This window comes from Paramormyrops kingsleyae, chromosome 3 (assembly GCF_048594095.1).
Source record: "Paramormyrops kingsleyae isolate MSU_618 chromosome 3, PKINGS_0.4, whole genome shotgun sequence".
Taxonomy (NCBI): domain Eukaryota; kingdom Metazoa; phylum Chordata; class Actinopteri; order Osteoglossiformes; family Mormyridae; genus Paramormyrops; species Paramormyrops kingsleyae.
Genome location: NC_132799.1, coordinates 35,076,248 through 35,091,379, shown reverse-complemented (window position 1 = coordinate 35,091,379; position 15,132 = coordinate 35,076,248). Strand labels below are relative to the sequence as shown.

Below are 15,132 nucleotides of genomic sequence, written 5' to 3'. Positions count from 1 at the left end.
TAACCCCAATCGCACCTGGGGCACCATCTGACACTGATCTCTCACTTGCACATTACTTTGGCTGAAAGTCTAAATGTTCCGACGGCACAGAGACTCACCTGCTGACCCGGCCGGCTCGTCTGGAGCCCTTTATATCCACCATGCATCCTTTGCTCACGTTTGACACCAGGTTGATCTCGGAGAACTCTGCCTGCAAGACACGAAGCTCTGTCATCGTGCCGACCAGACCCCCAGTCCATACTCTGCTCACACATCACGCTGTACGTTCCGGTTCAGGTTAACTGCTTCAGCAGGAGGAAGATCCCCGGCTCCGGGAATTCCTTCATCATCAGTCCAATTCATTAATCCCAGTGGTGCATACAGGGATCCATAACAAAGGCCTTTTTTTCTAACACTTAGAAGTCTGTGTGTATAGACATCGTGTCAACAAATCTCAACATTCCTGTAATGGTGATAAGGTCTTTGTGGTCCAATAGAAAGAAAAAAAAAAGTAAAATAAGCAAAAGCAAACAAACAAAAAAAAACCATTTCCTTACTTATGTACAAGTTCCACTTTGTCTTTGGGGGACACATACTGCATTGGGCTTATTGTTTATTGTGAGGACCTTGGGACTGGGTGTAGGAAGAATTGCCCGGTGAAAAGGTGACGGGGGTGTTTAGAATATGTACCGTAAATCAAAACAATTGAAATTGTTTCCTGTTGGCTTGTGGTTCCACAATCACTGGATTTTAACTTATCATGAATTCCCCTGATTTATACGATTTGGAAGAATGCACAATCTGCGCCCACCCCCCCCCCCCCCCCCCCCACCAAACCGTCTCCTGAAGCAAGACGGAGACAAAGCCTCTAATGAAAATGTGGCCGTGGAGGAATTAAATCTGATACGGCTGTTTTGCCCATTGCAAAAACCGGAACTCAGCTATGGTTTCCGAATAAGGGAACGGGACTTTCAGGAAGCCTGGAAAGCGATGCCGCATGCGGCGATGAAATATTTATTTTAAAGCAGTATAGGGCCCTCTGATGTAATGTGCATACAGACACGTGGCTTTGAAGTTAACCTATGGGCTAAAAAAAACTCACAGATGAGCGCAAAGGGGGCAACCAAGCCCCTTAATTTCTTTTACAGGGCGACTCAGGGTTGAGAAGCCCCCCCCCCCCCGTACGCCACAGGGTTCTGTGACAGGGTTCTTCATCCCCTCTGGGGATACAGGGCCCCGAGAGAAGCTTCTGCGTCTGCTGCAGAACAGGCCTCCTCCGAGGAGCTGAAGCTCTCCTCTTCCCTTCTCCGCCAGGCCGGCACTCCAGGCTGCCCCTGGCCTTCTTTGTCAAGACCGCTGGCCTTCTCCTCGGTGCACAGGCCTCAGACAGCCAGCGGACGGGCAGCCGGGACTCGGCAGCCTGATGCCGATTGCCATGGTTACCATTTCGATTCGGTCACTTGGATCAGTTCCCGCTTTGAGAAAGCAAACAGGTCGCATACAAATGTCCAGCATCGGATCTGTATTTTTTTTAAAAATGGCCGCCAGTCTTACTGAGGCCTAAAAACCACAGATTTCTAAATTCTGCAGGACTGCTGTAAAAATACATCTGTTATCCCAACAGATACTTTTTTTCTCCCTCAATTCTAAGCTTATTTTTGGCCACTCACACTTAAGTGTGAGAACAGGACTGCTCCCAAAACTTAGTTTAAATTTACTGCATCTGTAGCCCAGTAAATTTCTGCTGTTCTGAATGGCATAATATAATGTATGAACATGACCTGTCCTTCAAAGGCACAAGCAAAACAAGTGCAGGGACAGTATTTCTCATAAATATGAACTTATTTGTTAAAAGCAGTAATTGTTTTCAAATTATTATACTCAAATTATTATACTCAGTGTCCTTCAGTGCTGAAATCAACACTGTACATTAATAAACAACTATAATGTCTCTACTAAAACGCCATCCATCCATCTATCCATGCAGGGGTGGGGGAGGGGTCTCACAGCAGGGGAGGCTGAAGGGGTGTGGGGGTCCCCTCAGTAAAATTTCTCAATCCAAGGGGGTTCTCTTTAAATTATTGCCAAATTTGGGACATGGTAAATTTTTCTGAGGGCCCCCCCCCCCATCCATGAATCATCCGAAATCATGATCAGGATCATAGCGGGACAGGGAGCCTGTCCTGGGCAGCGCAGGACACAATCTGCAATTAGCAGTTTGGACTGTAGGGGCAGTAGAGGACGAGGGCACAACTTGACCAAAACGTAGCTCCTCTTCAGCTCAAGGCCCAGAGGAGGGGAGAATGAAAAAGAAATCCAGCAGAAGCCAATCAGATTTACTGCTCTGCAAAGTGTGGAAATAAAATCATACAGCTTCAAATGCAGAGGGGCTGTCTTTCTGTTTTGTTTCACATCATTGCTGACCTCTTTGTCCTTCTGGAACGTGACCTGGCGGAGGACAGCACACATCTGCCCCTGGAGGTCACTGTAGGGGACTCCGCAGAGGTAGTGTTGGCACTGCCAAACACAAAGGCTACATCCAAATATGGTGCCAGGCCAGCTAAGCGAACCCAGTCCCCGACACAAAGTCCATCTGGAACCTCTGACTATTTTTAGAGTCTGACTGGATGTGGTGGAGGTTTAGAGGAGGTCCAGCACCAGGAGCGTGTGAGGTCCACCGGCAAGGCGGCCCAACTCATGACCTCACATACAGCTGAACCTGCATTAAAACCTCTAACTTGGACCCATAACCTCTTCCACTCATTAAACTATAATGAGCTCACATGATGCAGATTAGTGGCGACGGCTCTGCCCTCCCCAGCCTACGAGCGGCCTGCTTGCAGGATCTGTAGACTCCACATCTAAATTAAGCTCATAAAACCGCAGCGTTATTTCAGACGTGCAAACAGGGCAGCGGGGGTCGGCCAAATGAGAAGGTGAGTGTAACGTTTCTGGATTTCGTACAAATAGGGGCAGGCGGGCGTTTGTCTCGCTTAATGACAGGCCTCCTGGCATCATAATGCAGGCCGGCTGGCTTTTAAAAGTACAAACGGCGGGGCATTATGGACCAAAACAAAAGGCACCGAGGAGGATCCTACGCTGACCCCGTATCCCTTTAATCTTGGCCTTGCTGGGTTTAACACTCTCCGTCGTCCGGTCCCTCAAAACGATGACTGACTGCCCCTCAAAACGATGACTGACTGACTGACCCTCAAAACGATGACTGACTGACCCTCAAAACGATGACTGACTGACCCTCAAAACGATGACTGACTATCGCTCGCCTGCTGCTAAGACAAGTTGTCACCTTCTTCCGAGAAGCTGTACAAAGGGAGTGAAAGCAGCCGTGTTGCTGTGTCTGGTTTGGGAGGAGCTGGTTCTTTTGTCCAAATAATTGTCCCTTCTCGCTTGGAAAGTTCGCCTGGGACTGTCCCCTAAGATACATGCTGGCATTAGCGTGTCCCGCTGACATGCTCCATCTACCGCTCCGCTCTGATAACTTTATAAACAATCTGCTTTGCAAACCTGCGCCAAGTGCGACAAGACTTTCCATCCGTAGGCTTCAGTGGTTCAGGCCGCAAACAAGTCAAACTCACAGAACAAAATCAGGATCTCATCAACTGTCACTTAAAATGACTCATAAAATTAGCTCATCTCTAAAAGGAGCAAAAATATATAAACAATAATAAACAGTTAAAACCGAATATCTGTGTTGGAGATGGCATTGGTGTGACCCAATCTTGTGCCTTATGCTGCTTGAGATAGACTTGAGAGACCCGGCAAGCCTCATTAGGTTAGGTTGGATAAATCTAAATTTGCTAATTCTGTAACTCAGTGCATATAATTTATTGACTTTAATTGTTCATACAGAAGACAATGACTAGTGTATAATAGAGCTTTTCCAGGCCACATATGAAGATGAGAGGATATTCACACTCATGCTCTGGGTTTTGCAGACCCTCTTCATATTTGTATCTCACTCAAGCTTTGTCTCACTTTTGGTTTAACAGGGCAAAGTGTTTGGGAATCAGTACAGAGAACAAACCTATTTCAAACCCCAAGGATGTCCTGCCATGACCCCGAATCCGCTTCCCGTGGAAGGTTTTTGCCTTTGCCTTCGTGCCAAACAAACTTGTGATAAATGACCCGGAATAGGGGGGAGGGGGGGGGGAACCAACAGGAGCGGCCTAGAGTGGAACGCGGATCAGCTACGTGCCCAAATACCACCGGTCATACACTTCCCCTCCTAATTCTTGCCCCCCCCCCCCACCGCACCACAGCTCCTCAACCTTGCAGGCATCCTCAACCTTGAAGTAGCTTGGAGACCTGCAAAGGTTATAAACACAGGCACTGCTGTTGGCTTCAGCTGTGAAAAACACAGGAGTACTGGAGGCGCGCTGATCCCCTCCTCGTGGGGATCACAGGCAGTTGGAGCAGATGTGGTTCTGGATGACCCATGTGCCAAAGTCCCCTGCTAGAGCCTCCGTCACACTGCTGTGGCCCAGGCCCAGGATTAGCTGCTCCCATTACTGATCTTACCCAGGACTTTTGTACGGGCCAAAGCAGCTAAAATCCTATGCAACTGCAATATTTTTATATCATCATTTCAAACCCTTTTATTACGCTACGATAAGATGACAGCAATGTATCTGCAAGCCAATAAAGTGTCTGACGGTTTAAAAGCAGTCGTACACATAATTGCTGACCACAAGCTATCTGGCTGACAGCGACCATTTAATGAAGTATTGAATTACGTACGCAAATACACAGCAGATATCTGTGAAGATATGGTGTTTGTGCATGGCTTTTTTTGGTCTCCTAATGTAGCAACAGCACATAGGCTGTGGCAAATTGAATGCACATAAATTATTCCTCATACTATGAGACCCAGACAGATATCATGGTAAAGGCCAGTCATTTTGGAAGAGGAAACAAACAAACTATTCAATTCAGCAAATATTTTATTAGGGTGCCCATCTTATCCTCCCCGCACTCTCAGAGTAAGAGCTCTTCCAGAGTAGCGTTCAAACGATATCCACAGACTTTTGCTCTTATGGGACGGAGGAGTCAGCGTTCCCAGCACAAACTGGCCTCCCACAGGGCCCCTCCCTGTATTCTGAGCCCTCGCCTACACATGGGGGCCCTCTGAGTAGGGTGGGGGTCTGCTCAATTTGACGTGACAAAGCTGCAGCCACCATCTGGTACCTTATTAGGTAGCGGGAGCCATGGGTAAAGGCGGGCATGAGAGCCAGAGTTTAGCTACAACCGAGCTGGAAAAATCCAGAGCGCGGAGCAGAACTGCAGCAGAACGGGCCCAGGAGGTAGTGCCATGTCAGTGGGCCACCCCCGTTCTGGGGCGGGGTGCAAGCCGATCACGTTACTGGTGCAATATTTGGACGGAAAAGCCTCCGGAACTCTATGGGAACGCCCAGCAGGGGGAAGGCTCACTGGGCTGAAGGACTCTGAGGGCAATTAGCTGGTCATTACGGCGATAAAAATAAAAAAGACTTTGCTAAATGAACAGGAAAGCTCTCCAAGACAGGCAATTTCAGGCAGCTCTGCCTCTACATTTTTTTCATTCGCTTAAGTCATTTGCTCATTCTTTTCTCCCAAACCGTAACGCTGCCCCATTTTCTTCCTCAATGTCGGCATTTAGGATACAAACATAACCAAAAGCACCACATTATAAAAACCTTAAAATAGATATTTTTTAAATCTAACACACCCTTAATGATCTTTCAGATCGAGCCAATGGAAAAGCTCATGACCAGCTCCCACCTGAAACTGATATTTTTTCTATACAAACAATAGACTCTAGTCATAGACATCACTCAATGATGTATACAAAGCGTATTTAGTGGAATAATAGGATTACATGCATAATCCCAAGATGCTAATCTGTAGGATATTTCTCACTGTTCACAGTTTGTAGGATCCAGGGATCACAACAGTCCTTTATAAGAGAAAGGTTCTCTCCTCCATATGAACATCAGACTGAAGGCTGCAGAGTGCGACAGAAGGATCGCTGCCCATACCCATGTTTGAACCCGAATGGAATGCACCAAGAGCAACCGTCCATTAATTATGATGTCAGTGTAGTCATGTGACACACTGAAACAGAAACGTGGCTCCAACGAGTATGAGGAGGAAGCCATTAGTATAAAGTCTTTTCTCTCTCAATGACAAGACCTAATTTGGAAAAAGTACAGTCAGAGGTTGTTTGCTAAAGTTTTAAAAAGGCGCTAACAAGAATTATGGGCAATGTAATCTTAATAAACATACTGCAATAAAGTATTTGCTTTGTCATAAAGAAGTATTAATATCATTATTACAAGGACCACTCTCAATGTTACATTAATTCCTTTTAAATTCATCGCAGGAGATATTTAAAGGCCTATGTATAACTGAGCAGCGATGCGCTGGACTTGTGAAAAGGTCATGTGATGCCACCCTTGGTGGGCCGTTTCCATGGAATCCCGAACAATGAACTCGTGTGAACCTTAAAAATCCATCTGTATCAATGAGAGGCCCCGTTGTGCACAGTTAAATGTCGTTGCAGCGTCGGTGAAAACTCTGCGCATCTCCGAGCGAGCCTTTTCCCTTCCCCCCTTATACCCACCTGTTCCACCCGGATCTCACACGTCCCGTTCAGCGTTTTTCCACGGAAATACTTTGCCCTGCAAAGAACACAAACACACAAGAAAGAAAAAACAGTCAGGCAAAAGTCAAACTAAGCAAATTTAAATTCCTCTGCTTTAAGTACTGATTACTTAACGTAATGTACTGGCCATGCATTAGGTTTCACACGAGGAACTGCTGACACACTCATACCACGAGGGAAAGGTGGAGCACATCCAGCCTATGTTTATAAATAACCACAGAAAGGGAGCGCGATGGCTAAGCCTCTTGTCTGGGTGACATCACCTCCCAAAAGCTACTCCTATTGTTTGAGCATTACGGACCACAGTAAACACCAGTGAAAATACCTGCAGGCTAAATGAAAAGTCTTTTGTATAAATGAAAATACCCCATAGCCTAAATGTCTTTTGAATGTCTTCAAAGGTGGACACTGCATTCCAGATGTTGCGACATCTCAGCTCACTGCGTGGCAGGCTCACTGTCGCTCAGGTCACCTACAGCACCTTGTTCGCTAAAGCTTCCAGCTGTTCGACCAAGGCAGGGGCTTCCAAAGTGCCTATTCCTCTCAGTTTGACCGTGAAGGATCACTTCAGGTAGCACAAAGAACACTTTCAGTTCTTGACTGACAGAAAAAAACGGTTATAGAAGATAGAATTCAGCATAAACACAAAGTGTTGCTATTGTCAAATGATGAGGACACGATCTCTTACAGAACTTCTATGATTTGTTCCGCCCACAATTACAAGTATGATGAAATAGTCTTGAGAATAGGCACTGTAACAATAAGATTTCAGAAAACAAACATCTGAAGGGTAATCAGAGGTCGTGGGCCTTTTATTTTCACCTGTGCGCGCTGTGGGATTGTAGCATAAACAAGACAGAAGCGTCAACAGGAACAGCTATTCTCTGATATGAAACGCCCATGATATTCAGCTCTGTGCAAAGAAATCGACACGCTTAGAAAAAGTAAATAAGTAAATAAATCCATCACCGAAGCTTGCTGGGGTGGGGGAGGGGGGGGTTCCGCAATGACACTTCATGTCCAGCCAACACAGCGGTGCAGGTCTCGCATAAAGAGACTCCGACCTGCTCGCAGTCCCACCGTCGGAGCGCCAGGGAGAAATGGAGCAGTGGGCCTCCATTGTGTCCCCAGTAGAATAGATCGACATTAGGCCTTAGCTGTGCGAAAAGGCAAGGTTTCCTCAGATACACTCAGAGCTGCTTCTGGAATGCTCTGGGGGGCTTCAAAGTACAAAACAGCCATCCCTACTTTGCTCTTGCCTCTTCATGACCTGGGATAAACATCTTCCACAAGGATTCAAACTGTCAATCCCTGAACTACCCTTAAGTCGCCCTCTTAAAGGCAAACATCCCCCTAAACTAATATCCATACTTCAGTTTCACTGAAGATCTATCTTTACACATTAATATGAAAGTGTCACCAGAAAGAGTTTTTTGTATCGTTTCTACCAAGGTCTTTCTTAAACGGAACCTTTTTTTATTGCTACGGCATGATGCGTGATTTTCATCACTGTAATATACAGACCAGGTTAATCCCCAAATGAGCTTGATGGGCCGAATGGCCTCCTCTGGTTTGTTTCTTATGTTCCTATTTTTTTCCTTTCTTGTTTCTATCCATACTTCCCACGATGCCCCCTGACAGGTCACGAGAAAACTGGGTAGCCATGTGTTTTTTCTTTTTTTGATTTTAATCATGCCTCAGGGGTTATCGTTCACAGTGACATGAAACAGAACATAAAAAAGAAACAAGGAAAAATCTGAACTTTCACACACGACATCGAGTCACTGTGAACACGCTTCCTTGCTCACAAAAATGTCAGCAGAGTCCCGGAGCCGGAGAGAACGGAAGCAATGAGCTTCGCACTGAACGAGCGCCGAAACCACAGCAGCCTGAAGCGTATTCAAAGCGGCAGACCACTTAGCATGTGTCAGACTTTGCTAAAGGAGGTAACGTAGCTGGGAATTGTGTCCCAATTCACTGCTCTCTTCGGCAAATGACATTTTCTGTCACTGTGCAATGATATATTTCACTTGTATGCATTCTTCCGTTCTTTATCACCAAATTTCGTGAAACCGTCAGTGAGGAAAGTACGCCGTAGTGTGAGTGTGAAAACGGGGCCTGAGATGATCTGGGCATCCCATGCAGGGTGAGTGCCATGCTTCATGCCCATGATCCTGGGACAGGCTTCAGGACCAACATGATCCTATGCATTATAAGCAAAGATTGATGGATGGATGGATGGATGGATGGATGGATGGATGGATGGAGGGAGGGATGATCTAGTGTAGTGTGAATGTGGTGCATTAAAGCTTGCTTTCCTAAATGTACCCTAATTTAATTCGCTCTGTATAATCTGACCACGCAGACATTTTTGTTACCATTTGTTTCACATTCAGGTCTTCATTTATAGCTAGACACAAGATCCTTAGAGTCACTCGTTTGACACCATTTTCAAACGATCTATTTTCCCTGAGAACACTGTCGGATATTAGGTGACGCTGACACGCAGAGCCGGCTGTGTCACTGCTATGTTGTGGAACGGCGCCCCCTGGTGTCCATCACTCTCATGTGTACTTTTCTGTGGAGACAAATCCACAGTAGCTGTGCATGAACTGCATCAGCTGTCACCATATTTCTAAACCTCCATTTTATTATTAAGCAAGGTCCAGATTTAACAGAATTCTCCTTTTTATATTATTTCTTATTATTTACATCTAAAAAGCCAAAATAAAAGAATATACAGAGCACAAGGCAAAGGTACACCTGGATGTGATGCCAATTTGATGGGCACACATCCAGTAAAATAGTATAGCTCAATTTATAAATGCCAATTACAGCTGGAAGAATAGATGGAAAGGTGCAATATATACAGCTCAAAATTGAGACCATTCAGTATTTTTGAAAAATCTGCATTTTTAAATCCTGGTTTAATCTTGGTTCTGCTGGAAGAAGGCTACACTGCGAGGCAGGCTGCTTCCAGACTTCCAGTTTCTAAGACAGCGGTACACAAGAACAAGGTGAAGCAGGAAACACTGGCAGTGACCCAAAACCAGCCAGGCAGAGGGCAGAAGCAACTTTCTAATGCCAGAGATGACTGTTAACTTATCAGGCAGTGCCTCATAAATCGGAGGATGACCTCAAGTGACCTTCAAAAAGAATGGGAAACATTAAGTGGTATGAAGTGCTCTGCTAGGACAATTCATAACAGACTCCTAGAAGCAGGACTGAAGACCCATAAAGCAAGGAAGAAGCTCTTCATCAATGAGAAGCAGGGAAGAGCCAGGCTGCAGTTCACAAAACAAAATGTATATTTTACACAAGTGCATACCTATAAATTGAGAAATGAGTGAAACTGTGGTCTCATTTTTTTCCAGAACTACAGTATATACTAAATACCACATGGAAATATTAATTCTGCTGATATTAGAAAAGTACATTGTCTATCCATCCATCCATTTTCTGTAACTGCTTGTCCTGTTCAGGGTTACAGGGGTCTGGAGCCAATCCTGAATGGTCCAAGGTAGGGAACAACCCAGGATGGGGCGCCAACCCATCGCAGGGCACACTCACACACCATACACTCACACACCATATACTCACACTCATTCACTCACACACCATACACTCACACACCATACACTCACACACCATATACTCACACTCATTCACTCACACACCATACACTCACACACCATACACTCACACTCATTCACTCACACACCATACACTCACACACCATACACTCACACACCATACACTCACACACCATTCACTCACACTCATTCACTCACACACCATACACTCACACCATTCACTCACACACATTCATTCACACATCATTCACTCACATACCATACACTCACACACCATACACTCACACACCATTCACTCACACACCATATACTCACACTCATTCACTCACACACCATACACTCACACACCATACACTCACACTCATTCACTCACACACCATACACTCACACACCATACACTCACACACCATTCACTCACACACCATACACTCACACCATTCACTCACACACATTCATTCACACATCATTCACTCACATACCATACACTCACACACCATACACTCACACACCATACACTCACACACCATTCACTCACACACCATACACTCACACTCATTCACTCACACACCATACACTCACACACCATACACTCACACACCATACACTCACACTCATTCACTCACACACCATACACTCACACACCATTCACACGCACATACACTTGTGGGGAATTTGGCAACTCCAATTAACCTCAGATGTTTTTGGACTATGGGGGGAAACCGGAGCACCCAGAGCAAACCCCACGATGACACAAGACTCACATCCTGGTCCCAGAGGTGTGAGGCAACACTGCCAACCACTGCACCACCACGCCGGCCCAAACACTGCCAACCACTGCACCACCACGCCGGCCCAAACACTGCCAACCACTGCACCACCACGCCGGCCCAAACACTGCCAACCACTGCACCACCACGCCGGCCCAAACACTGCCAACCACTGCACCACCACGCCGGCCCAAACACTGCCAACCAGAGCACCACCACGCCGGCCCAAACACTGCCAACCACTGCACCACCACGCCGGCCCAAACACTGCCAACCACTGCACCACCATGCCGGCCCAAACACTGCCAACCAGAGCACCACCACGCCGGCCCAAACACTGCCAACCACTGCACCACCACGCCAGCCCAAACACTGCAAACCAGAGCACCACCACGCCGGCCCAAACACTGCCAACCACTGCACCACCACGCCGGCCCAAACACTGCCCAGGTAAAGCCAAATGTATCTAAAAAACAATTAATTAACTCCACAATTAGATATTATAAATAACATATGCCATTAAAAAAAAATCCGGAATGACAAAGCATACAGTAATGTATAAAAGTCTTAGGCAGACATAGAAAATAACATTTAATGATCTTCATGTTGGCGTAAAACATAGATGCGCAAGTCAAAGCGTGTCAGCTTGGCCATTTCAAAACCTGTCTTAAAACCACCCAGTATCTGGAGCACCCAGTATAACCATCCAATACATACATGTATTTTTTTAATTGACCACTAACACACCTCATACACTTAATCGATACCTCTCTGAATGTAAAAAAAAAAAATATATAAAGTGAGCTGGTGGTAAAATTTAGGGAACATACAGTATGTAAAGGCAGGGGTTCCCCTGAGGAGAGGTTTGGGAACCGAAGCGGGGTGCCCCTGAGGAGAGGTTTGGGAACCGAAGCCGAAGCGGGGTTCCCCTGAGGAGAGGTTTGGGAACCGAAGCTGGGTGCCCCTGAGGAGAGTTTTGGGAACCGAAGCGGGGTTCCCCTGAGGAGAGGTTTGGGAACCGAAGCGGGGTTCCCCTGAGGAGAGGTTTGGGGACTGAAGCGGGGTTCCCTGAGGAGAGGTTTGGGAACCGAAGTGGGGTTCCCCTGAGGAGAGGTTTGGGAACCAAAGCGGGGTTCATCCAGCCGTCCAGCAAGATATCAGGGTCTTTTGGGAGAACAGAAATTCTTGTGTTGCTCTTAATTTGCATGAGGTATAATATTTTTTATTCTTAGCAAATAAGCACTTACTCAGATACATCGTTTTAAGTATTTCCTTTAACAGTCTAAGACACAGTACAGTATTGTTCCTTGAACACCCATTTTTCCTGTTACTATTCAGGATATTACCATCCAGTAAATATTTTAATGAAGTAGAATGACATGAGTCAGACTCGTGCTGTTATGGCATGATAAAGACACAAAGACTTGTTCCATAGTCCCATTTCGGGGCCGTGTGATTTCATTCGGACTCCCTGGCTGTCACAGACTGTATGAAACACATTCTGGGAAAAAAAAACCCTCATCCTATTTAAAGTCTTACTCTGTCATTCAATCATTTCATATCTGAAAAACCCTTCTAGTTCATTACAATTTTAATAAACCACAACTGTCATGTGAGCATTCTCAACCTGGTGTCTGACACTGCCCACAGTATCCCATATAGTGTAGAAATCAAGAGAGGTGAGATTGGGAGAAGGTTGCCTACAGTAGATGTAGAATTATTTACAAATGGAAAAAAAAAAATCATGTGACATTATGAATATGAGTTAGCCGGTGGGAAACAGTCCCATAAAGCTCGCTAAAGGAATCTGCTAATGCAGTGACAAAGAATCAGAACAGATACTGGAACCTGGGATTCTGGGTGGATGGACAGGAAGAGGCAGCACAGTTACAGAATCCATCCCATTAATTAGATTAAATTTATACTAAATTATACAGTGGCCTCTTCAGGGGTGGCACTGTTGCATCAAATCTCCATGAATAGGGGTTCGATACTCACTCCCTCCCCATTTTGAGTGTAGCTGGCATCCTAACCAGGGTCAACCACCTGCTGGTGCTCTAAGCTGCCTTGCTAAGTAGTTGGATGGATGGATGGATGGATGGATGGATGGATGCACTGTATACTGATGACAGGAAAATCACTAAAGAGGTAGATGTGAGACAGGCCAATTGGTAGCATGACGTTGGGCTCTCTTACCAATCTGTGTGGAAGTCACCGATAACCAGCAAGACCTTTGGCTTGGGGACCACAGGCAGGGATGGAGTCGGACCGGTGCCGGAGGTTAGAGATGGAGCAGAGGCTGGGGCCGGGCCGTGCACCGACCGCGCCGGCTCTGCCTGCCCCACAGTGGCGGCTGGGCCACTCCGGACCACACTGGAGAAAGAGCTGAGGAAGTTGGAAGAGGAGGAGGCTGAGGCGGAGGAGGAGGCCGGGGCGGAGTGCTGCTGAGCGCGTCTCTCCGTGGCAGGAGACGCCGGCGAGCTGGACGGGCTGGATGGAGCGGCCGGCCGCCGTAGCTCCGTCACGTAGCCGTTGGGCAGGTTGGCCACGAAGCTGCTGTCGGACAGGCGTCGGCGTAGGTAGTTCATGGTGATCCGTGGGCGGGGTCAGGGCTGAAACGTAAGGAGCGTCTGGATTGGTTGGTGAGAGGCAGCTGGGTCAGCTGACACAGAGGTATCCAATCACCTTCAAGCATTTTGGTAACAAAGGCTGCAGTTCGTTAGTGTCGAGCTGCTTAAATAAAACCTTTAAAAATGACAGAATGTTAATCACATGATTTACATGCACATACAGCCACACTCTCCAGGATATGAGCAGCATGGCTAAAAGAAACTTTCAGGCACTTTGATGTCCATCTGTTTCATCAGCATTACCTTGCAATAAATTAGTCTTGCAATATCATTACTGCAGTATAATTACACTACATTCTTCTATAATAAAGCTAATTTCCGGAAAAGCAATGAGGACCCTTAAGATTTTCCCATCTGATGTGATTTGTTCGAAAGAAGAGCTGCAGGTTACTGTAACTGAAAAGTCATTTCAAATTGCCAAATAGTACTCATCTGAAAAGTAAGGCTTCACCTCACCAGAATGGCTGAGTACACCCCACCTTCAGCTCTGCTGCAGAACAGCAAAGTAAACAGCGACCCCTGCTGGTTCACCTGATGTCCAGCAGGGGCGCCCTTGTTACACTGCACTGACTTACAACATACTGATTCTAAGGCAATCTTGGCATGTTTGACATGAGTGTGGAGGAGGGAACAGACACAATAGAATAAAGAAATGACCCAGAACCCAGAACAGCTACTATTAAAAACATGACACATTAAATAAAGATGCAGTGTTTCAGCATGTCGGATCAGAACCTGGGAACTGGAAATGTGGATATTGTCTGTTCCATTCCACTCTGAACCATTCAATAGCCAGGCTCTTGCTTAAGGTAAAGTCCTGGTGACAATAATCAGCCGTCATTTCCTTGAGATATCACTGGGCTCGACTGTCACATTACAAGGCTGCAGTTATATAACACACTCTCTCTCTCTAACAACACAGCGAATCAGTATGCACTGGTATGAGCCCACAAAGCAAGCATCCATGTGTCACATGCATTATCTAACACGTTCAACATCACTGCGAATTTTTAGAATTGTGAAACACTTCAAGGAAACGCATACAGATCTCGTATTTAACCTTTAAGATGGAAAATGTGCGCCAAAATGTACAGCTCCAGATATAAATTTTGTGTAAATTATTACATAATGGGATGGAAAGCACCAGGATTAACTTGCCACGATAAAGGAGCAGCACACAGTGTTACTAAGGCACTGAGCTACAATGATGGAATGTGATGCCATGGGGACTCCATCACTCGGCGTTTCGTTTGTGGCGATGGAAAAACGCTCAGGTTTCAGGTACTGCTACTGAACTGGGCTGAGATCTGGTGCCTGTGATGCATTGGGGATATTGGCATCCCAGGAGATTGCACAACGAATACAAAATATCCAACATGATAATCCTTACTGCTTTGTAGCCTCTTCTCCCAGCACCTGACTTCACCCCGAGCAAGGACGTCGACCCCGCCTGCTAATTATATTTAGTCCCGGAAAACGAACACAGCCCCGCAAAAGCTGCG

At 46.2% G+C, this 15,132-nt stretch overlaps 1 protein-coding gene across 2 annotated transcripts in view; it reads right to left on the bottom strand.

Annotated features, from left to right (window-relative positions):
* LOC111845671 (synapsin-3-like) overlaps positions 1–15,132 on the bottom strand; it is a 67,070-nt gene that overhangs the window by 46,890 nt on the left and 5,048 nt on the right. Inside the window, exons 2-4 of one of the 2 annotated variants that reach the window (XM_023815256.2) lie at positions 13,197–13,612; positions 6,599–6,656; positions 99–190 (exon numbers count right to left, since the gene is read on the bottom strand). In XM_023815256.2, coding sequence (XP_023671024.1) covers positions 99–190; positions 6,599–6,656; positions 13,197–13,588 — 542 coding nt within the window. In that variant the 5' untranslated portion in view covers positions 13,589–13,612. Of the gene's footprint in view, positions 1–98; positions 191–6,598; positions 6,657–13,196; positions 13,631–15,132 lie in introns of both variants that reach the window. The other variant, XM_072710203.1, reaches the window with a different exon arrangement.